Source organism: Dama dama, chromosome 13 (assembly GCF_033118175.1).
Source record: "Dama dama isolate Ldn47 chromosome 13, ASM3311817v1, whole genome shotgun sequence".
Taxonomy (NCBI): domain Eukaryota; kingdom Metazoa; phylum Chordata; class Mammalia; order Artiodactyla; family Cervidae; genus Dama; species Dama dama.
In genome coordinates this window covers 25,812,042-25,836,653 of record NC_083693.1, presented here as the reverse complement: position 1 = coordinate 25,836,653, position 24,612 = coordinate 25,812,042, and the positions used below count along the sequence as shown (strand labels likewise).

At 44.4% G+C, this 24,612-nt stretch overlaps 1 protein-coding gene across 1 annotated transcript in view; it reads right to left on the bottom strand.

The window, feature by feature from the left end:
• Positions 1-24,612, bottom strand: part of AGBL1 (AGBL carboxypeptidase 1) — an 836,354-nt gene that overhangs the window by 713,778 nt on the left and 97,964 nt on the right. Inside the window, exons 8-9 of the mRNA XM_061159751.1 lie at positions 11,633-11,841; positions 44-209 (exon numbers count right to left, since the gene is read on the bottom strand). Coding sequence (XP_061015734.1) covers positions 44-209; positions 11,633-11,841 — 375 coding nt within the window. The remainder of the gene's footprint in view (positions 1-43; positions 210-11,632; positions 11,842-24,612) is intronic.

Here is a 24,612-nt window from a genome sequence, read left to right as displayed (position 1 = left end):
TTACCACTGAGCCACAGGAAGATCTGTATATCCACATATTTACCTTCAGTTAGAACACATGGAGTTTCAGAGGTGATGATCCCAGGAACTGGAAAAGAATAAGCGCTGCTGGTTGTGACCAAGGGAAGTGGACTCTTAGGGTAGCATTGTCTCAGGATCTGAAGAGCAATGGAGATGACAGGCTCCAGACTTTGGTCATCCAGGCAGCTCTAAACAAAGAGAATATCCTATCAGACACCACCATCTTCTGCAGAGCCCCTTTGCTATAATGGTATTTTAGCTAATGAACTACACACAGCCTAAATGCACAGTAAATACCTTTAAGGTAGACCACCTAATCTGAACATTCTAACGTAGCATTTTGTCTAATGTAGAATCTGCTTTGGTCTAGTCTATCATCTACATTTTTATTTCTCTTTTACAGCTCATATATTACTGGGGTGAATTTAATTTGAAAATAGACTTGAAAGATTTTCAAGGGAGGCTGCACCTAAGGAAGATATTGTCTAGAAGAGCTGATGGAAGGAAAGGAAATGACATCTTCCTTCAACCATCCATGTGTCACTGTGAATTATCCCCTAAATTAGAGAGTGAGCAGCTGAACTGATAGAAGTTTTATTGTTCTCTTTCAGCTATTATCTGAGGGGAAAATATCAAGGAAGATGCAAAATATGAAATCAGAAGAAAGATTAAGAGAATCCCAAGCACCTGACTTAAATAGCATGCGTCTTCTCAAAGCCCACAGTGTCGATCCCTCTTGGTAGCTACACAAAGCAAAGAAAATTTGAGTTTGCAAGAGGTAACATTTTGATACTGATGGAACATGACAAGATCCTGCTTTGCAGGCACTGTGGAAAATGTAAGAACAAGTATACTAAACTGAGAGAGAGAAAGGGAGTTGGGAGTGGTCAGGATCTCTTTGGCAAAAGCATGACCGTTTTCTTCAGTCTCTTAGTAAACATTTTGTCTCCCGATTTGGTACAGAGAGTTGATTAATGAAAGCCTCCAGTGTGACATTCTTAAAGGGCCCCTAGTAAGCTCTGAGGCCAATAAGTCATAGCAGGAGATATGGAAGATGCTTTAGAACATGCCACAGGGCAGGGACTGTCTACAATGATGCCCTGCATGGTACCTTCAGGCCCACATTATAGGAAGCCCCACAGGAAAGAACATGGAGGGAAAAAAGTTAATAAAATTTAAGCCATGAATTTAAGCTACCCAAATGACTTCAGAGTAAAATAAAACTAAGCCAACTTTCAAAACATAAAGTTCTTAATACAATCAAGAATGACTGGGACTTCCCTAGTGGTCCAATGGGTAAGACTTCACCTTCCAATGCAGGAGATGTGGGTTCATTCCCCGGTCAGAGAGCTAAGATCGCACATGCTTTGCAATCAAAAAACCAAAACATAAAAGCAACAAAATCAATATTGTAACAAACTCAATAAAGACTTTAAAATTGGTCCACATCAAAAAGAAAAAAGAACGCTATCTCTCTTCAGTGTGCTCAAATAATACCAATCAGGTAACTTGAACCAACAGCAGGAAACACTTTCCATGGAAAATAAATTGAGGCTATTTCACCACCAAATGTAAGACTTAGTTACTCAGTCATGTCTGACTCTTTGCGACTGCAGCCCACCAGGCTCCTCTGTCCATGGAATTCTCCAGGCCAGAATACTGGAGTGGGTAGCCTTTCCCTTCTCCAGGGGATCTTCCCGACCCAGGGATCGATGCCAGGTCTCCTGCATTGCAGGTGGATCCTTTACCATCTGAGTTACCCAAGAAGCCCACTTCATCACTGGGACTGCTCAAAGAGTTTCAAGTGCTTGGTGAAAAGTACGAGGATTGGAAAAAGAGGGAACTGAATGTGGACGATAAAGAGAGGTGAGTGAGGTGGATGACTGATCAGAGGTAATGCTCTGAGTTACAACTTTAGGAGATATGGAGCCAAGTCCAGGCCAGGGAACTTGCTCAAACCTGCCAGTACTCTGGAAGCCAGGTCTGTCTATGACAGTCACTGGTATCATTGCTGATGATGGAAACAGTGTTTTAGTTGGTGTGGGATGGTGCAGGTGAAAAGCAAGTGAAAGGATGGAGTCAAGTCCAAGTGTCCTGTTGGATTATGCCATGCCATGAGCTGACTTTGGGTGATGATGTCTACAGAAACCTAGACATTAGGGATAATGTTATATTTGGTGTCTGCTCTACTCTGGAGAAAACATGTATGAATTTGAAGGTGATCCTTGGACTGATACTATGTATAAGATAGACAACTAACAGAGAACCTACTGTGAAGCTAAGGAAGTGCTACTCCATGCTCCAGGTGACCTAAATGAGAAGGAAACCAGAAGAGAAGGGCTGTATGTGAGTGTGTGGCTGACTCACTTGCTGCACAGAAGAAAGGAACACAAGACTGCAAAGGAATATGTGCATGAGCGCTCAGTTGTGTCCAGCTCTTTGCGACCTCAGGGACTGTAACCAGCCAGGCTCCTCCATCCACGGTATTTTCCGGGCAAGAACCCTGGAGTGGGTTACCATTTCCTACTCCAAATGCAACCACACTCCAATAAAAATTAATTAAAAAAATAAAGATGATCCTTGAGTCCAAGTTATTATAATAGAAATGCCTAGATGGCAACCCACTCCAGTGTTCTTGCCTGGAGAATCCCAGGGACAGAGGAGCCTGGTGGGCTGCCGTCTATGGGGTCGCACAGAGTCAGACACGACTGAAGCGACTTAGCAGCAGCAGCAGCAGCAGATCCTTCACCAACATTTTCCTAGTCTTAATGCATCATGATCAAGACCCAGGTGAGGCAAGAAAGGGCTCAAGACACAAAATTAAGTGGGCATGCACCCTTTGGCTCCTTCAAATGCAGGGTAGGTGCTTGTGTTGTGTACAATCAGATGATAAGACTCCAAGATATAGGATCTCTGTGGACAAATATCTCAGAATTGGGGCAAAGGTGACATCTATAGGCTCACTCTTCCCATAACTCCAAATCATCCACCTGCTACTTGAAAAAGATGATGAAATACAAGAATGCTTAAAATAGTCAACTCACGTTTAATATCATTGAGTCAGCTGTGGGATGATAAAGATCCACTTTCATAATACGTAAGTGAAATAGCGTATAGCACACAGCTCAGATCAGAGCAAGGCCACCTGAATTCAAATCCTTGACTGCACCCCAATGTTCACTGCAGCACTGTTTACAATAGCCAAGACATGGAGGTAACCTAAATGCCCATCGACAGAGGAATGGATAAAGAAGATGTGGTGCATGTACACAATGGAGTACTTCTCAGCCATAAAAAGAATGAAATAATGCCACTTGCAGCCACATGGATGAACCTAGAGAGTACTATACTGAGTGAAATAAGTCAGAGAAGGAGAAATATTGTATGACATCCCTTACATGTGGAATCTAAAAAGAAATGATACAAATGAACTTATTTACCAAACAGAAAGAGGCTCACAGACTTAGAGAATGAACTTACAGTGGCCGGGGGCGGGGAGTGGGGAAGGGATAGCTAGAGAGTTACATGGAAGACCATGTACTCACTGCTATATTCAAAATGGATCACCAACAAGGATCTATTGTTGTTCACAGGGAACTCTGTTCAATGTTATGTGCCAGCCTGGATGGGACAGGAATTTGGGAGGGAATGGATACATGTATATGTATGGCTGAGTCCCTTTGCTATTCACCTAAAACTACCACAACTTTGTTAACTGGCTATACACTAACATAAAATAAAAAGTTAAATGTTGGAAAAAAAAAAAAAACAAATCCTGGGCTGATGATGGCTAACTGTGCAACCTGGAATCCTGGTAAGTTACTACATACAAATTCTCTTTACAGCTTCCTTATCTGTAAAGAGGAGATACTTTCAGAACCTCTCTCATAAGACTGTGTCTGAATTAAATGAGTTATACGTAAGATGAGTGCCTAATAGTAAACACTCGGTAAGTGAGCTAGGAGGATGCCAGGAGGCATCATTAGGATCATAAAATCTCATAAGAATCTGAAAAGATCTTAGGAGACCGCTGCTAACTCACGGCTGAGTCCTAGAAACAATCCTCACAGTAACAAAATGGTATGTTCTAGTGGAAGAAGCGCTCAAGGAAGAAACGGTCCTGGGTTTAAGCTCCAGATCTGCTTCTCACTGGGCTTCCATGGTGGCTCAGTGGTAATGAACGCGCCTGCAATGCCGGAGGCACAGGTTCGATCCCTGGGTTGGGAAGATGCCCTGGAGAAGGAGACGGCAACCCACTCCAGTATTCTTGCCTGTTGGAAATCCCATGGACAGAGGAGCCTGGTGTGCTATAGTTCATGGGGTCACAAGCAGCCTTAGTGACTAAACAGCAACTGCTTCTCACCAGCCAAAGCCATCAGCATCTCCTGCCTCGACGCTCATGGTCTGACTTCTCCGCTTCCCTCCTAACTCCTCCTCCTCCCAAGCCTTGGGATACTCCTCTGCAGTGGCAGCCAGCATGATCCTTGACAAGTTGAAATCAGTTTGAAAGGAAGTATAGTTTCAGTTTTGCAGCATGAAATGAGCTTTAGAAATTGGTTATACAAGAGTGTAAGGTACTCAACACTACTGGACTATACACTGAAAACTGGTTAAGATGGTCAACTTCATGTTAAATGACTTTTACCACAATTAATTTTTTAAAAATTTTTTTAAATACTTATTTATTTTTATTTATTTGGTTCTTTGTTGAGACATGTGGGATCTAGTTCCCTGACCAGGGATCGAACCCAGGCCCTCTGCATTAGGAGCTTGGAGTCAGCCACTAGACCAACATGGAAGTCCCTAATTTAAAAAAAAAAAAAAAAAATTTTTAAGCATAAATCCTATTAAGTCACTCCCCTGCTTCACATCTGAGAGAAATGAAATCTGAATTCCTTTCCATGGTCTAGAAGGCTCTACATGATCTGGTCTTCCCAAACTCTCCAAATCTGTCTTTTCCCCTTCTCTGTACCTGCTTAAAATCTGATGGAAATAATATGTATTTTTATTTTTAATGTATTTAATCTGATGGAATAAGATGTATTTTTTATCATGGTTCAGGGTGCTCCAGACACTCTGGTCCTGCCTATGTCTCCAACTTCACCTCACTTCTTTCCTCTCTTCCTCCCCATGCTTCTGCCCTACCCACAACCCCAGCACCTGAGGGACGGCCCATTCGCCTTTTTTATCCTCACTCTGGAGCCCTCATGGTCAGACCTTCAGTTTCTTGTCATTCAGATTTCAGGTTCTGAGGATCGCTCTTTCACACCAGGCTTAGAGTGGTCCCTCTCCTTCCTCCCTCTCTAGAAACTTTTCAAACATATTTGGCAAATTCTAAAGCCCAGAAGCTTCAATTCAGGCCTGTCTTACATAGAAAAGCCTTTGGGTTAGGACTTTCTGGCTCATCCTTGCCTAGGTCTTTCCTTCGTGCCTGACTCCCCAAAATGTCATAGTGGTTTCTCAAGTTGGACACTGCATTCCTATCCCCTCTGTACCTCCTGGCTGACTACCTTGCACTTTCACGCACAAACCAAGTTTCTCAAGGTGTTCTGGCCGGACTCAAATGTCAATGACTTCCTTCTCAAAGCCTTATCTGGTCAGCCAAGACCAAACGGAACTCTCCTCCCTCTGCAGAGCTTGGCCATTTCCACTCCGGCATCCCACCTGCTACCTTTACACTTTCAATTAATTTTACTGGAGTATAGTTGCTTTACAATGTTATGTTAGTTTCTGCTGTATAGTAAAGTGTATCAGCCATACATACATATTGCTGTTTAGTCGCTAAATTGTGTCCAATTCTTCTGCGACCCTGTGGACTGTAGCCTGCCAGGCTCCTCTGATCATGTAATTTCCCAAGCAAGAATACTGGAGTGGGTTGCCATTTTCTTCTCCAGGGAATCTTCCTGACATAGGGATCAAACCTATACCTCCTGCACTGCAGATGTATTTTTTACCACTGAGCCACCGGGAAAGCCCCACATATACGTGTATCTCTTCATTTTCCTGTCTTCCTGCCCATTCATATCACGACGGTGTGTTAGGCAGAGTTCCCTGTGCTATACAGTAGGTTCTCAGCAGTTATCTATTTTAAACACAGTAGTGTATATATGTGAATCCCAGTCTCCCAGTTCATCCGAGCCCTGCTTTCCCCTCTTGGAATTCATATATTTGTTCTCTGTGTCTGTTTCTCTATTTCTGCTTCACAAATAAGTTCATCTATAGTATTTTTTTGGCTTTCCAGATGGTGCAGTGGTAAAGATTCCACCTGCCAAGGAGGAGACCCAGTTCGATCCCTGGGTCAGGAAGATGCCATGGAGTAAGAAATGGCAACTAGATCCATTTTTCTTGCCTGGAAAATGCTATGGGCAGAGGAGACTGGCAGCAACATTCCATGTGGTCACAAAGAGCTGGACATGAATGAGCAACTAAGGACACACACATGTAACATTTTTTTTCTAGATTCCACATGTATGTGTTAATGCACGGTATTTGTTTTTCCCTTTCTGACTTACTTCACTCTGGATGACAATTTCTAGGTCCATCCTTGTCTCTGCAAATGAACAATTTCATTCCTTTTCATGGCTGAGTAAAGCAGAGACATTACTCTGTCAACAGAGGTCCATATAGTCAAGATTATGGTCTGCCCAGTGGTCATGTACGGCTGTGAGAGCTGGACCGTAAAGAAGGCAGAACACCAAAGAACAGATGCCTTCAAACTGTACTGCTGGAGAAGACTCCTGAAAGTCCCTTGGACATCAGGGAGATCAAACCAGTCAGTGGTAAGGAAGATCAACCCTGAATATTCACTGGAAGGACCAATGCTGAAGCTTAAGCTCCAGTATTTCAGTCATCTGATGCGAACAGACAACTCATTGGAAAAGTCCCTGATGCTGGGAAAGATTGAGGGCCAAAGGAGAAGAGAGCCTCAGAGGATGAGATGACTGGATGGCATCAGGTATACAATGAACATAAACTCGGGCAATCTCCAGGAGATGATGAGGGACAGGGAGGCCCGGTGTGCTACAGTCCAGTGAGTAGCAAACAGGACCTAGGAAACAAAGAGGTGGGGTTATTGAGAGAGAAACATGGCAAGCAGTGACCTCAGCAGCCACGTGAAGAACACTGTGATGGGCAGGAACTGTGGGAAGGACTCAAAAACAGTTCTTTCTCAGCCACTTTCACGCCTGGTAGACTTGTAATGACACCACAAACACCAATAAAAATGGTACAGGACAGCGGTTCTCCAAGTGTGATCCCCAGTCCAGAAGCAGCAGCATCACTTTGGGACTTGTTAAATAGGCTCCATCCCAGATCGACTGAATCAAAAGCTCCAAGCATAGGGACCTTGCCACCATATAGCGGCTTTGATCACACTCAACTTGGAGAACCTCTGGTGCATTTTATAGAAGCTTGGACTCTTGAGTAAGACCATCATATATACACTAACATGCACAAAACAGCTAGCTAGTGGGAAGTTACTGTATAGCTCAGGGAGCTCATCTCAGTCTCTGTGATGACCTAGAGGGGTGGGATGGGATGGGAAGGGTGGGAGGGAGGCTTAAGAGGGAGGGGAAAACTAACATAACATTGTACAGCAATTATAATCCAATTTAAAAAATCATCAATTTCAAATCCTTTAGGTAGGTAGTGTTAGTTGCTCAGTCATGTCTGAGTCTTTACGATCCCATGGACTGCAGCCCATCAGGCTCCTCTGTCCATGGAATTTTCCAGGCAAGAATACTGGAGTGGGCTAACATTCCTTTCTCCTGGGGATCTTCCCGCCCCAGGGATCAAACGTGGGTCTCCCTCATTGCAGGCAGATTCTTTACTATCTGAGCCACCAAATCCTTTAAAAATATTGAAATCAGAAAGTCTGCATAAGCTGCTATGCCAGTCTTGGGCTAGAGTAAGCATTCAACACAAATTTCCTCCCCCCTGCCTCTTCCATCTCTTCCTTCATTTTCTTCTTCTTCCTCTTCTTCTCCTGCATTTTCAGTGTTATCACCATCAGCTACAGCAGCAGCAGCATAATATGCAGTAGTGGCCAAGCTGACATCCCCATATCCAAGGTTTCCACGTTGGCCGTCCTGCAGTTCCCGTGCCTTCTCTGGCAGGAGAGGGGAGAGGATAGATGTGAAGCCCCAACTCCAGCACAGCTGCAAAAGCATCTGTGCTCAGAGCCCACAGTCCAGGTGCTAGGAGGTTCTGCAGGCAAGAGAAACCTGGCCACCAAGTGCAGAGTCTGCCTCCCTAACATTCTGCTTCCAGTCCCAACAGTAATTGGAGGCTGGGAACTCGTTGTAAATTTGCTTAATTGGGCGGTTGAGATCTTTATCGACCTGCTGAGGAACTGCTTCTAGAAGCCTGCTCCTAGGCTCACAGCTGCTTTTATGCCTGGGCTTCACTTTGCATCTTCTCCACCCTCTCCGTGTCAAAGACCTGTACCTCTGGGATCAACATCTTCTCTCTTTTCTGCTCTTTTGCTATTTTTAAAAACAACAGATATGAGAAACAGTCAAAAATACAGAGGGAAGGGGCAGAGCTGCGGGCTGCAACACCCGAGCCGGAGTAGGGGGCTGTGAGAGATCAGCAAAGCAGCAGGCAGTTTCACAAGCACTGGGAGAAATTCAAGATTTGAAGAACAGAAAGTATGGTGCAACTTGGAAAAATTCAGAGCATTTCCTCATCCAGAGGGACAGAATGGAAAAGGTAGCTATTTCATGACCGAGAAGCTCTGAAAACTGTAATGATGGAGAGAAACCCAGAGGTGATAGCAGACAGAAAATCAGATATTGGCTTGCAGCACAATATTATGTTATTGTTTAGAGGCAAAAAAGCTTTTAAAAAATGGTTAGAGTCTATAGATACCATGGTTAGAAAACAGCATTCTGGTTGACTGCTTCATTACCCCAGATGTACTCAGGTGGAGAGAAATTGGAAGGTGTCCAGAGAGAAGCAATGAGACCGATGAAGGTAGTGCAGAGACTAATATGAAGACATTAAGCATTGTTTAGGCTTCCCTGGAAGCTTAGCTGGTAAAGAATCTGCCTGCAACACAGGAGACCCCGCTTTGATTCCTGGGTTGGGAAGATCCGCTGGAGAAGGGAACAGCTACCCAATCCAGTATCCATGGGGGTCCCTGGTGGCTCAGCTGGTAAAGAATCTGCCTGCAGTGCTGGAGGCCTGGGTTTGATCCCTGAATTGGGAAGCTTCCCTGGAGAAGGGAACAGCTACCCACTCCAGTATTCTGGCCTAGAGCAATTCCATGGACCGTATAGTCCATGGGGTTGCAAAGAATTTGACACCACTGAGTGACTTTTATTTTCACTTTTCAAGCATCGTTTAGTCGCTAAGTTGTGTCAGACTCTTTTTTGACACCATGGACTGTGGCCTGCCAGACTCCTCTGCCCATGAAATTTCCCAGGCAAAATACTGGAGCAGGTTGCCATTTCCTCCTCCAGGGAATCGTCCAGATACAGGGATCGAACCCCATTTCTCCTGCATTGGCAGACAGACTCTTTACCACTGAGTCACCAGGGAAGTCCAAATAAGAAGACAGAAAGGAACATAATGTGTGTGAAACACGGCTGCTTTGGCCCCAGCAGAGGGTGGGTGAACAGATGATGGGTGCTTGGGCGACCCTCACATAATCCATGGAGAACACATAGGCAGCCTTGCATGATGGTCCCTGCATGTGTGTTAGCCACTCAGTCCAGTCTGACTCTTTGCGACCCCATGGACTGCAGGCCACCAGGGTCCTCTGTCCATGGGATTCTCCAAGCAAGAATATTGGAGTGGGTTGACAGTTCCTTCTCAAGGGGCTCTTCCCGACCTAGGGATCAAACCCAGGTCTCCTGCATTGCAGGTAGATTCTTTACCATCTGAGTCACCAGGGAAACCCACGATGGTGCTTACATTAGCCCTAATCGCGTGAAATTAAGGAATGTGTTATTTGGTTGAAATCCAGGAAACCCTCGACACATTCCACTGGGGCACAGATCAGTGACAGCTTTTGTAGGTGCTACTCCCTTTGCTTGGGATGTTCTTCCTCTTAAACTTGGCATGACCGGCTCCCTCAATAACTCAAGTCTCAGCTTAGGTGTCACCGACTCAAAGACCTGACCTCTCCAAGAGAAGACCTTCTCTCTGCCCATGCAGGAGTCACTGTGGACCTCTGCCCTTCCTCTATTGATCCCACAGAGCAATATGAAATTATCTTCCAGACTGAATTATTTGCTTCCTTAGTGTCTGACTCTTTGCTGGAACATTTGCCCCCAAAGGTCAGGGATCTTGTCTACCACATCCACCGTGAGGTCCCAATAACTAATCACTATTCCAATAAACACTCGCGCTCATAAAGCAGTGAAGTCATGGCAAGTACCCTGCTAAACGAGATGTGTCTATGTTAACTTATCCAGGCCACGTAGAAAACCTAGATTTTATCACTTTCATTTTTTTTTCAAGAGGAAGAAGGCTGAAACCCAGAGAGATTGAGTCACTGCACAGCAGTAGGCGCGAAATCTGAGATCTAAAGCCAGGTTCTTTAGCTTTAAAATCAGCACTAATGCATGCATGTGGAGTCTAGAAAAATGGTACAGATGAACCTATTTGCAGGGCAGGAATAGAGATGGAGGTGTAGAGAACAGATGTGCAGACATGGGGATGAATCAGGAGATTAGGACTGAAGTATGTGCTCTGCCATGCGTAGATTGCTGGAGAGAATCTGCTGAATAGCACAGGGAGCTGGGCTCGGTGCTCTGTAATAACCTAAATAAATGGAATGTGGGGATGAGAGGGAGGCTCAGGAGGAAGGGGACATATGTACACACATGGCTGATTCACTTCGTCGTGCAGCAGAAACTAACACTGTAAAGCAACTGTACCCCAATAACAAAAAAGCAACGCTCTGGATCCCGGCACTCAGTGTGGACCCCCTGTGCGTGCGTGCTCAGTCCCTTACGTCGTGTCCAGTTCTGTGTGAGCCTATGGACTGTAACCTGTTGGGCTCCTCTGTCCATGGGATTCTCCAGGCAAGAATACTGAAATGGGTTGCCACACCCTCTGCCAGGGGATCTTCCCGACCCAGGTGTACCCAACAAATATGTGTTAAATAAGTGAGTCATGTTTCGAGAGAACAGCATCGAAAAATGTATATTATCTATGGTGAAACAGATCACCAGCCCAGGTTGGATGCATGAGACAAGTGCTCGGGCCTGGTGCACTGGGAAGACCCAGAGGGATCGGGTAGAGAGAGAGGTGGGAGGGGGGATCAGGATGGGGAATACATGTAAATCCATGGCTGATTCATGTCAATGTATGACAAAACCCACTACAATATTATAAAGTAATTAGCCTCCAACTAATAAAAATAAATGAAAAATAAATAAATAAATATTTATTATATAAATAATTATATATTATATAATAATTAATAAATGAGTGAGTCAATCAATACACGAGTGAGTGAAGGAATGAGGATTTGAGTCCAGAATATCTGCCCAGAGCAAGAAGCAAGAAACATACTGAGACTTCCCAGCTCTGGGAAGGGTGAGTCCTAAATGACATCCTTCAGATGCCATCCAACTACAGAGGCAGTCCCCGTGCAGATTACCTGTATGGTGCTGAAAAGGATCTCCATGCCCTGAGCTGCCAGGAAGGCCTCCCTGCCCGACCGGAGCTTGGCAATACGCTTGAGGCAGAGCAGAAGCGCCCAGCGGATCAGAACGAAGGAATTGGCCGTGTCGTGGCTGTGCCAATCCTGATGCAGCCTGAGCAAACTGGGGACGTAGCTTCTGTTCACTGCCCTGCGGCTGTTAGACTCTGAAACCAACGGGAAAAGGCAACATCAGTCAAAGGCTCTCCTGGGCACACCCCCTGAGGATGCCCCAGTGCGCGTGCATGCTAAATCCTCTTAGTTATGTCAGACTCTTTGCAACCCCATGGCCTATAGCTCACCAGGCTCCTCTGTCCATGGGATTCTCCCGGCAAGAATATTGGCGTGAGTTGCCGCGTCCTCCTCTAAGAGATCGTCCCCTCCCAGAAAATACTAATTAAACATAAAAGGATGACACTAATTTCCAGTGTAGAAACTGGTATCCAGTGGCAGACATCAGCTTAATCAAGTGACCAGGGTCAACAACATCAGACAAGATGTCCTGAGAAAGACACAGCATCACTTGAGTTTTACTACTATGGTATTCCTGAACCAAAATGTGTAACCTGAACATAACCACGAGGAAAATCAGCAAACCCAAAATGGGGGATATGCTGTACATATCTGATCTACACTTTTCAAAAATGTCAAAGTAGTAAAAGGCCAAAAAAAAAAAAAAAAAAGACCAAGGAATTCAGCTAACAAAGACCAAAAAGTCATGACACAGGGATATATGTATACATGTAGTAGAATAAAACTCAATATTCAGAAAATTAAGATCATGGCATCCAGTCCCATCCCTTCATGGCAAATAGATGGGGAAACAATGGAAATGGTGATAGACTTTATTTTCTTGGGCTCCAAAATCACTGCAGATAGTGACTGCCACCATAAAATTAAAAGACGCTTCCTCCTTGGAAGGAAAGCTATGATCAACAGAGACAGCATATTTAAAAGCAGAGATATTACTTTGCCAACAAAGGCCCATCTACTCAAAGCTATGATTTTTCCAGTATTCATGTATGGATGTGAGAATTGGATCATAAAGAAGGTTGACTGTTGAAGAATTGATGCTTTTGAACTGTGCTGTTGAAGAAGACTCTTGAGAGTCCCTTGGACTGTAAGGAGATCAAACCAGTCAATCCTAAATGAAATCAACCCTGAATATACATTGGAAGGACTTAAGCTGAAGCTGAATCTTCAACAGTTTCACCACCTGATGCAAAGAGCCAACTCATTGGAAAAGACCCTGATGCTAGTGGAGGACTGAAGACAGAAGAAGAAGGGGACGACAGAGGATGAGATGGTTGGATGGCATCACTGACTCAATGGACATGAGTTTGAGCAAGCTCTGGGAGATGGTGATGGACAGGGAGGCCTGGCGTGCTATAGTCCATGGGTTCGCAAAGAGTCAGATGTGACTGAGCAACTGAACAACAATAGCAGATTCATATTACTGAACAGCAGAAACTAACACACATATAACACAATAGCAAAGCAACTATACTTCAATAATTTTTTAAAGATATGGCATGTAAGTACAATATATAATTATAATTTAGTCCCTGGACCAAAAATAATTTTTTTCTTTTCCCACATAAGGCATTAGTGAAGCAGTTGGTAAAATCTGAATAAGGTGTTTAGATTAACCCAGTGTTGCTTTCCTGCTGGCTCAATGGTTAAGAATCTGCCTGCAATGCAGGAGACCTGGGTTCAATTCTGGGTCAGAAAGATGCCCTGGAGAAGGGAATGGCTACCCACTCCAGTATTCCTTCCTGGAGAATCTCATGGACAGAAGAGCCTGTTGGGAGTCCATGAGGTCACAAAGACTGAGCAACTCGCACACTTCCTTACACACTGTTTCTTCCCAGGTGGTTCAGTGGTAAAGAACTCACCTGCAGTGCAGGAGACCTGGGTTTGATCCCTGGTAGGGAAGATCCCCTGGGGAAGGAGAAAGCAACCCATTCCAATATTCTTGATGGGAAAATCCCATGGACAGAGGAGCTTGGTTGGCTATAGCCCATGGGATTGCAAAGAGTGGGGCACGACTGAGTGACTAAGCATGCACCCACACATCAGTTCAGTTCAGTTCAGTTGCTCAGTCGTGAACGACTCTTAGATATTATGTAAATGTATATCATTGGATTTTGATAAGCTATGCTTAGGTAAGTGAATATTCTTGCTTTAAGGAAATCCACAATTGTGCATGTCTATAACTTATTCTCAAATAGTTCAGAAAAAGGATAATTGAGTGTGGAGGAGAGAGAAGAAAGGAGAAAGAGAAATTCACCAGATTTCCATTCCTTTTTCTTCAATCTCAGTGGACTTGGGATATGGTCATTTGAGCAAACTATAAGGCTCAATCCAAATGAAAAGGAAAGGACCCTGAGTGAGAGACATAATGTCGGGAAGGCTGTTGTGTGTAACAGATGTGTGTTTTCCCGAAAGAGATTGGAAGCCAGTTTATATATCATCAAGGGGTTGGCTCCATCTGGGAAAGGAATTCCTTAGAGTCAAGCCACCCAACAAGAGACTGGACTCATATGGTGATGAGCAACCTGGCACCAAAAATACCCAGACAGAGGTTGGAAGTCGACCCAGCAGGGATGTGAGGATGGGGCTTCCTTACATCCTTCAGGGAGCTGTAATAGTATGATCTTACAGCGCCTTTCCCCTCTTCCACACCACAACTACAGTTTCTTTAATTTTTTACACTGGGGTATAGAAAATTACCAATGTTATGACAGTTTTAGGTACATAGCAAAAGTACTCCTCCATACATACACATGTATCCATTCTCCCCCGAACTCCACTCCCATCCAGGCTGCCACATAACATTGAGCAGAATTCTGTGTGCTGTACAGTACCGCTGTATAATGGAGTTATTCAACATACACACTTGTTATATTTAAAATGGATATATAGCAAGTGTGTACATGTTGTTAGTTGAATGACTCTACCTGAGACCTCCCATAAGACCCCTCTGATTGATGTCTGGTTTCTTCATTTTCCCAAGATACGGTCTTTTATTTATTTTTTTAATATTACTTATTTATTTGGCTTCCCAGGTGGCACTAGTGGTAAAGAACCTGCCTGCCAATGCAGGAGATGGAAGAGACACAGGATTGATCCCTGAGTTGGGAAGATCCCCTGGAGAAGGGCGTGGAAACCCACTTCAATACTCTTCCCTGGAGAATTCCATGGACAGAGGAGCCTGGGGGCTATAGTTCATTGGATTGCAAAGAGTAGGATCGGAGAAGGCAATGGCAACCCACTCCAGTACTCTTGCCTGGAAAATCCCATGGATGGAGGAGCCTGGTAGGCTACAGTCCATGGGGTCATGAAGAGTTGGACACGACTGAATTGACTTAGCAGCAGCAGCAGCAGCAAAGAGTAGGGTATAACTGAAGTGACTTAGCATTTATTTATTTGGCGAAGTAAGGTCTTAATAGTGGCACTTCGGATCAATTCAGACTCAGTAGTTGAGGCTTAGTTACCCTACAGCGTATGGGATCTTAGTTCCTCAACCAGGGATCGAACCCATGTCCCACGCACTGCAAGGCAGGTTCTTAATCACTGAACCACCAGGGAAGTCTCCTCAAGATACAGCTTAAATTCTCTTTGAAGAAACAAAGCGGGGAGAACGGTCTAAGATACTTCTCTCAACAGCACACATATTCCAGTTTTCATGTTAAACTCCTCACCCTATGGGGTTGGCAGACAACCAACTACTTGTGGATTAGTTCAGACCTACTTAGTGGATGGTAGATCCTCTCTGGATTGCGGTTCTCTCTGCCCTTGTCAACTAGGTGCCCTGTAGAACTCTAACCAGCTGACTCTCAGGCACAAAGGCCCATATCTTATCTTGCAGCTCTGCGCTCTCAAGACTACATTTCTGCATTATCCATACTGTTTACACTGGTTTATAGACAATCTATGCTTCTGGCCGAGTGTGAGAGGGAGAGATCCCTTGTGCTGTAATTGGAAAAGCAAAGTTTCAGCCCCTAGTCAAATTTTTCCCTAAGACCATGTAAATGCCCATGAGTAAAAAAAAAAATGACATAGAAATTGTGTTTTATTCCAGAAGGGTTTTCTCATAATGTTAATAGAATTCTCCTTTTATCCAGCTTGTTTGTCAAATTCTAAACTGTCAGGCTTGACTGAGCCCCACTGAGATTTTTTGACCCATTTGTGCAGTTTTTTGTTTTGTTTTTTTTTTCCACTTTTCACAACATTTCATTTAGCCATGACCCTGAACTAAGGGCGATGAGCTTTATTCACTCTGTGATGTATTTGTGGTGGACAGTTTAAATCACCTTCATTACCTCCTTTAATGAATTGTTCTTTTGTATCAAAAGTACTTCTCTTCTCGGCTGGTCAAGGCCACAAAGCACTGGAGTTCTTTACTGCCTAAATGAGGTTCCAGCCTAGCCAATATCTGATGTTTAAAAGAAAATTGAGGATTAAGTAGCAGGCATTAAAGCAAAGTATCGCCTGCTAAGAAGATGACAGAATGGCAAAAAACAGTGCACAGAGGCCCCGTGGCAGTGGGAGGTTAAGCATTTCTGTCTTTCATCTATTTTAAAGGTATGAGACTAACAATGTGTTATCCTCATGACCTTCATCTCTGGTTTTGTGGGGAGAGGGAGGGAGATATGGGGGGGGGGCGGAATTTTTAATTGTCTGCGAGAAAAATCCCTTATCAAGTCCCCATGATTTTATTCATGGTTTCCTGCTAATCTTCAGCAAGCTGTCATGTTTACTAACATCGAAAACAGCTACAGCCCTCCTCCACCCCCAACCCTAAATCAGTCAGTCTTTCTCTGGGGATGGCTTGGGAGCTTTGCAAAAGTCAGTATGCATCTAAAACCCGGCAAGAGGAGAGTCATCAAGCTGAACCTATGCAGAGAGGACCCAAAGAATGAAATGAGGGTGGCTGGAATCAGCAGTTTCCAGGAGTTCCAGAAGGTTTGGGGGGAAGACAGTGCTTCTCCTGGGGAGGCCAGATAGCAAGGAGAAGATGTGGGCTTTCATACGCTGTTTTGGGCGAGCTCAGGGTTTGGGGGCAGGCAGGTGAGGATCCTCCAACCCCCTTTAAAACTGACAATATACTGTTTATATAAATGGCTTCCTCCTAAGATTTTCTTGGGAAAAAAGTTCCTGTTCTGTATTTTTTAAAAAAATTTCTGAAATGGATTGGTTTATCTTAAGCTGATTGGAGGATGGAGTGGAATGGGCAGAGAGGACTTCTGAGAACCTTTAATTTAACAGCTCATCGTCAACTCCTAGGGCTTCCCTGGTGGCTCAGAGGTAAAGAATCTGCCTGCCAATACAGGAGCTGTGGTTCGATCCCCTGAGTCAGGAAGATCCCATGGAGGAGGGAATGGCAGCCCACTCCAGTATTCTTGCCTGGAGAATCCCCAGACAAGACCAAGGAGCCTAGCGAGCTAACCTATGGGGTCACAAACAGTCAGACACAACTGAGCAACAGAGCACCCAACTCCTACTTCATCCAAAGGTGTTATGTCTCCTGTCTCCATCAGCCACTCCTTGGTGGCCTCCTGCTGAAAGTCTTCCCTGGCCAGTTTTTCTGTGGCAAGCCCACATCCTGGTCATCACCTTCAGTTAACTCTCTTAAGTTTTACTATTTCTACCTACCTCTCCAGGTTTTATCCTCCTGAAGTCTTATTTGTAGCTAATTCTCAGTCTAAAATGTGGTCTCACAATCTTATTTTTGCTGCTCATTTCTTCATAGAAGTTCCAATGTTTTCTTTAGTACAGACCCCAATGATGCAACAGATTTTTATACTCAGGGGAAAAAAAAACAAAAAACAAAAAAGGAAGTGAATATGCCAAGATATACATAGTACTTATGAGGGAGGAAGATATTGATGATTCAATTTGCTGTGGATTTTTTAGCCTCAATTTACACTTCTCTGTAGTTTTTATTCTCCACGTCATCTACAATGAACCTTAACAAGAGGAAAAAGATAGGTTACTCTTTGACAGGAAGTCCATAGACTATATGCCATGTCGTAAATGTTTGTGGGCAGGACAAGCAGCCCCTGGGTTGCCATAGCAACCAATGCGCCTTTTTGGTCTTACCCCATCCCTTTCAAAAGTGAATTATCTATCTCATCCCTGAAGGTATTTGAGACTGTGATCATCTCTATAAAGATGTTTGTCTTTTAACAAGAAAGCCCAGAAACCTTTAAGACTCAAAGCCTGGATTTCTCATGGGGGATCTCCATGCCAGGACAGGCTGGTAGAGAAGGAAGTGCCTGATGAGCCAGATTATTATACCTGCAAGCAGCCCAGCACTCTGCTACTGTTATTTGGCAAAATCAGAGGAGATTTCCATGGATGCTCTTTGTTCACCACATCTGAGAATTTTATCACCCCTTTACGGAAAAGTGATGGCTCTAAGTGGAGGAAAAGTGGGAACCTGCCATAGAGGAATGAACTGCACGCTTTCACAGCCACAGTTCTAGGAATGAGACACACGAATTAGTGCCAAACTCCAAACTCATCTTAACCATCGTTGTGTACTCCTCACTGCCTTGCTGGGCAGACCCTTCAGCTCTCTTTATGGAGACCATGCACACGGCCGTGACCTCCACTGCTTTCTAACTTTGTGACTTTGACCATGTTACTTGACAGCTCTCATCACTAAGACTTTAAAAAAAAGAAAGAAAGAAAGAAACCTAATAACAATCTCTTCCTTGAGAATTGTTGAGAAAATTAAATGAGATAATATATATAAAGTAGATAGCTCAATGCCTGGAATGTAATAGGCGCTCAGTGTGCTGAATCACTTCAGTCATGTCCGATTCTTTGCAAGCCAGTGGACTGTAGCCTGTCAGGCTCCTCTGTTCATGGGATTCTCCAGGCAAGAACACTGGAGTGGGTTGCCATGCCCTCTTCCAGGGGATCTTCCTGACCCAGGGATCTAACCCAGGTCTCCTGCATTGCAGATGGATTCTTTACCATCTGAACCCACCTGGGAAGCCCATACTCATGATAAGCATTATCTATTTAATATTCCAATACTTTGCTCCACCTGAGGTGAAGAGCTGACTCATTGGAAAAGACTCTGATGCTTGGAAAGAGTGAAGGCAGGAGGAGAAGGGGACGACAGAGGATGATATGGTTGGATGGCATCACCGACTCAAAAGACATGAGTTTGAGCAAGCTCCGGGAGATGGTGAAGGGCAGGGAAGCCTGGCATGCGGCAGTCCATGGTGTCACAAAGAGTCGGGCAGGACTGAGCAACTGAACTACAACAATTTACTATTCCAACTGGCCCTCTGTAATTTTGGACAGCAAACTGCCAAATTCTCAGGACATGAACACATTCCTTTGGACAGCCTCATGCAAGAACAGGAGCACCAGGGTGACATAGCTGCTGATCTGTATTTTGGCTTTACTATGTACCAGCTGTGTAACCTTGGATAAGTTACTAAGCCACTCTGGACTACATTTTTACTATATGCAAATATTAAAGCAAGATAAAAAAGAAACAATGACAGCATCAGCCTTACAATTTCTTTATAAAGAATGAATTCATAGTGCAGCCCCTGGAACCAAGTATGTGCTCAATAAAAGCTCAAAAGGATGTGCTCAAACAGAAACCCTTTCCCCATACAGATTCCATTCAAACTTCACAGACATTTCACCAGTGAGAATAGCCCAAGCAAAAGTTTCAAAAGAAGTAAAATTGATAACCAGAGTCCTTCAATCCCCATGTACTATAATTGACTTCTTACCCCAAATGGACACCTCTTTTACATAGCTGCCTTAGACACCCCAAAAGACATGCTGAGGATCATTTCCCAGTGTTATCCCAGGACCCCTTACAATGTCCATAATGTAGACCTTAAGAAACTATAAATAATTTCCTCTCTGGCAAAATGTACCCCAGTTGGGTCCTATTTCTAAAGGTTTTTTAGAAGACTGGTTAGTGCTGTGAGATCTTCTTGATTGATAATGGTTAACTGTTTCATAACTCATCCTTGCTTTTGATATGCACATATATGAGTAAGACTATACACCAGAATTACAGGCCCCCATCATTCTTGAGAACAGAATTCATCTTCAACCACACAGCATAGTAGGACATCACACTCCCAAGAAATTCTTGCCCAGGTGGACTAAATAGCTTTACTAAACAGCTTGATTTCCTTTTGTTTCAGGAACTTCCTGAAAAGTCATTTATATGAACCATTGACAATTCAGCTAGTCCTTTTCAGGACAGTGGTCCTCTTTTCAGGAGAGAAGACCACTCGCTGGACTCATCAAACAAACCTTCCTCCCCAAGGTTTGCTTCCAAACCCTCACCTCCCTGGATCCCCCAGCCTTGAGCAATTACATCACAAACACTGCCTGATCTTCATCAAGACCCCATATGGAACGATCTAGTTGGAGCCACAGAGCTCACACTGTGTAATATCTCACCCTAGATCTCCCCTTTTCGAGATATTACTACACAAGATAATGATGACCTTAACTACAGCCAACAGACACTTTTAGCGGTCTTTTTATAGAGTCAATTTAGAAGATGTTTCTGGACAAAGCAGACTTTTACCAAGACTTCTAAGTCCTGTATATGAACAAAAGCTGCCTCTTTTGCCACTTTAACACCAGTTAAAATTATTGAGTATTTATTTACTGAATGTTCCCTATGTGCTCAGCATTGGGCTAATCAGCTTACATGATCATCTCATTTGTCTCATGGAAATGCTTGAAGATAAGCATTATTTGCCTCCTCTAAAAATGAAGACAGAGGCTGAGAGAAGTTAGATAACTTATTTAAGTCCTGAGAGCTTGTAAATGGCATATGGAGAATTCAAATGGAATCCCCCATCTGCCTCCAAAGCTGACAACCCACATTGTTATCCCCAAAGCTCTGATGCTGGTTTGCAGAGATTACACTGTTTTGCATTCAGATAAAGACCCTTCATTGTTACCAGGAGAAGCAGCTTCCTGCAGAAGGTTTCTGGAAGGCCAAGTCAGCAGAACACCTGAGGTGCTTGAGGGGCGTGGCTATCCGCCAAATCTAACCTGGCTCAGCCCCTCCACCCAATCACCCTCCAGCATCTTCTCTGCCACCTCCCAGGCTCCTAAATTGTGATGAGAGTTGATTTTTTTTTTTTTTAACTGGAGTATAATTGCTTTGGGCTTCCCAGGGGGCACAAGTGGTAAAGAACCTGCCTGCCAATGCAGAAGACATTAGAGATGGGTGTTCCACCCCTGGGTTGGGAAGATCCCCTAGAGGAGGGCATGGCGACCCACTCTAGTATTCTTGCCTGGAGAATCCCATGGACAGAGGAGCTTGTCAGGCTACAGATCATAGGGTCACAAAGAGTCAGACATGACTGCAGCGACTTAGCACACACACACATAATTCTTTACAACGTTGTGTTAGTTTATGCTGCACAATGATGTGAATCAGTTACAGGTATACATATACCCCCTCCCTCTTGATCCTCCCTCCTACGCCCCCATCCCACCCCTCTAAGGCCATCAGAGAGCACCAGGCTGAGCTGCCTGTGCTATAGAGCAGCTTCCCACTAGCCATCTGTTTGAAACACGGGAATATATAGATGTCAGTGCTACTCAGTTCATCCCACTCTCTCCCCCCACTCCCCATGCCGCTGTGTCCACATGTCTATCCTCTACATCTGCATCTTCATTCCTGCCCTGGAAAAAGGCTCATCAGTACCATTTTTCTAGATTGCCTATGTACGTGTTAATATATGATGTTTGTTCTCTCTCTCTGACATACTTCAGAGAGCTGATTTTTTATAGGAAACTCAAGAAGGTTTGTGCACTCAATGTGCTAAGTCCCTTCAGCTGTGTCCGTCTCTTTGTGACCCTGTGGACTATAGCCCGCCAGGATCCTCTGTCCATGGGATTCTCCAGGCAAGAATTCTGCAGCACGTTGTCACTGCCCTCCTCCGGGGGATCCTCCTGACCGAGGTGTGGAACCTGGGCCTCCAGCAGTGCAGGCAGATTCTTTACCATGTCAGCCACCAGGGAAGCCCAAGAAAGTTTAAGGAGCCAAACAAACAGCCGATGGTTCTTGGGGTCACTGCAGGGGACATTCAAGGGCTGTCCTGACACCTAGCAGTGATGTCCTGAGGCCAGTCCCTATGTCAGGCCCCGGAGGTGAGCGTAGGGCTTCCGAGGAGAGGAGGGGTCAGCTTTCAGCCTCCCCTGGCAGCTGCATAGAGGCTCCCCACAAAGGAGAAGCTGCGATACATGTATTGAAACATAACTAATCTTAATGTCAGCAGTAACAGAAATTATACTCCATTATCTTTAGCTCAAATAAGAATAATGATATTGAATTAGCTTGCAGGTATTTTCTTTTTATCTTTGTAAAATAGATACATTTCAGTAAACCTTGCTATAATGTAAATTTGGATTTTAAGCAAATCTTGTTTTCCCATTGACTGCCTTTTGAAAATTAAAGCTGCTTTTCCTAAACTCCAGTAAGAGTGGCTGAGAAGGGTAGGAAAACATCCTTCATAGTATTGTTTTAAATCTAGACTCACTCACTGTTGGTTAGGTTGTTTGCTTTTATCACCAACTCCTTCTAATGCCTTTCCATAGATACATTCCCAAGCTGGAGAACTTTCTCCATGCTTGAGAAAGCCTTAGAAGTTATATCTGCCTCTTCCACCGCACACCCAGTGCTTCCTCTGGTCCATCAAGCATGCCACGTCCAAGTGTTAGGGTGCACTCCTACAGGGGAAGGGACCACTAGTAAGGACATACTCCAGACCCTAGACTGCCCCACCACTTCCCTGAATTCCATATGATGAATCCAGTTCATCTTGTACTTTATCAATTCTCAGGCATATTTTTTTTTCATATTTTAAGCCATTCTAAATTTAAGGTGCTTCTAACCAATGACGGTATTTCAATGGCAACTGGCAGCGTTCTTTTTCTCTCTGTGGCATGTACAAATGGTGCTCCTTATAGTCAATGACATCTTCGATTCGAGGAAATAGAATTAATTTTTCAATATCTAGTTTGAAAATTTTCTAAAAGGAGCTAGTTCCCAGGAAGCGGTGATCACATGAGAGCTTCGCTCAGCATATGCAAATAAGCAGAGACAACTTGTCCGAAACCCAGATCTTGCCGTGACTAGGCAGGCAGTAAATCATCAGTTAAAACCATCCTCCTACCCCTAAACCCCAGACATCATTACTCATTCATTCCACAAACACTTCTAACAAGTACTGTGTGCCAGTACGTGCCAGACACCATCATAGGCCTTGGTGATACTATAGCAGGAAATGAGATGAACAAAGTCCCTGTTCTAAAGGCTTTCCATTCCCATGGGGGGCTGAGGGGAGACCCCCAGATTCAAACAGGCAAGAGCTGTGCTGTACTTAATCAGTCAGTCATGTGACCCATGGACTGTAGCCCTCCAGGCTCCTCTGTCCATGGGGATTCTCCAGGCAAGAATACGGGAGTGGGCTGCCATGCCCTCCTCCAGGGGATCTTTCCAACCCAGGGATTAATCCCAGGTCTCCCACATTGCAGGTGGATTCTTTTCTGTCTGAGCCACCAGGGAAACCCAAGAATACTGGAGTGGGTAGCCTATCCCTTCTCCAGGGGATCTTCCTCACCCAGGAATCAAATCAGGGTCTCCAGCATGGCATACAGATTCTTTACCAGATGAGTACTACCAGAGAAGCCCTCAAATAGGCATACACAGACACAAATCAGATAAATGCAGATAATGACAGTGAAAATTAAATAATGAGAAAATTCCCTGGGTGGTCCAGTTGCTAAGACTCCCCACTCCTAATGCAGGAGGTCTGGGTTTGGTCCCTGGTCAGGGAACTAGATCCCACAAGCTGCAATTAAGAGTTCACATGCCCCAAAGAATACTGAAGATCCTGCATGCTGCAACTAGGACCCAGCACAGCCAAAAATAATAATAATAATAATAATAAAATAATGATTCTAGAGGGACTGGGTAGGGTAGCTATTTTAGATTGGTGGTCAGGGTAGCTCTTTGAGGGGGACATTAGCACTGAGACTGGAATGTCGGAAGGAATCAGGATACAGAGATCCAAGAACAGAAAATTCTAGCAATCTTCAGATCAGAGCTAGTGGCTAAGCCCAAATTTGGTGAGTGCAAATAACAGAAAGCCTAGAAGCTAAAGGCAGGTGACCAAAGTGAGGGGAGGGTAGTAGGAGACTGAAAAGAAGGGTGGGTGTCAGAAGGCGGGGGCCCCACCACTCTGACATTCCTCACAGAGGGATGTGCAAGATCAGATGCGGGGAGGGACTAATATGTCAGGTAGATTTTCTCACTCTCCTTTCTGTTAATTTTTTTCTGACATCTCTGCAAGAAAGCCCTTAGGGATGAACATCTTTGTCCAGACCTAAAATTTCTCAGGAGTTTTCCTATCCATCCAGAGTTTTCTTCTGAATTTGGATTCTTAGCACCTGCTAAGTCCTAAGACAAACTACTATCTCTTCTGGGTCATTGTCAGTAACCTTCTTCCTAGTTTCATTTTGCCATTTCCATGTTCAGCTCATCAGAAGCTGACACTTAAAGAAGAAAGCCAGGATTATACCTGGAAGGAGAAACACAGAGCACCCACCTTTCTCTGTCAATGGATGCAGGAGTCACCTGTCTGCCATGGCCTTGCCAGCTTGCAACCAGAGTAAAAACAAGCACTGTGGATTGCAAGAAAACAAATCTGCACAGTGGTGCAAAGGTCACATGCAAATTGGTTCACACTGCCTCCATGCCTCCGGGATGCGTAGAAGACAACAGCAAAGAGCTGAGTCTCCCTGCTCCTGGCCTGCCACCCTTTGGCCTGATGACACCCAATCCCACAGCACTGTAAAATTCCACAGCATGCCTGAGCCTCCTGCTTCCTCGTTTATACTCCACCCCATTGCCTGTAAAC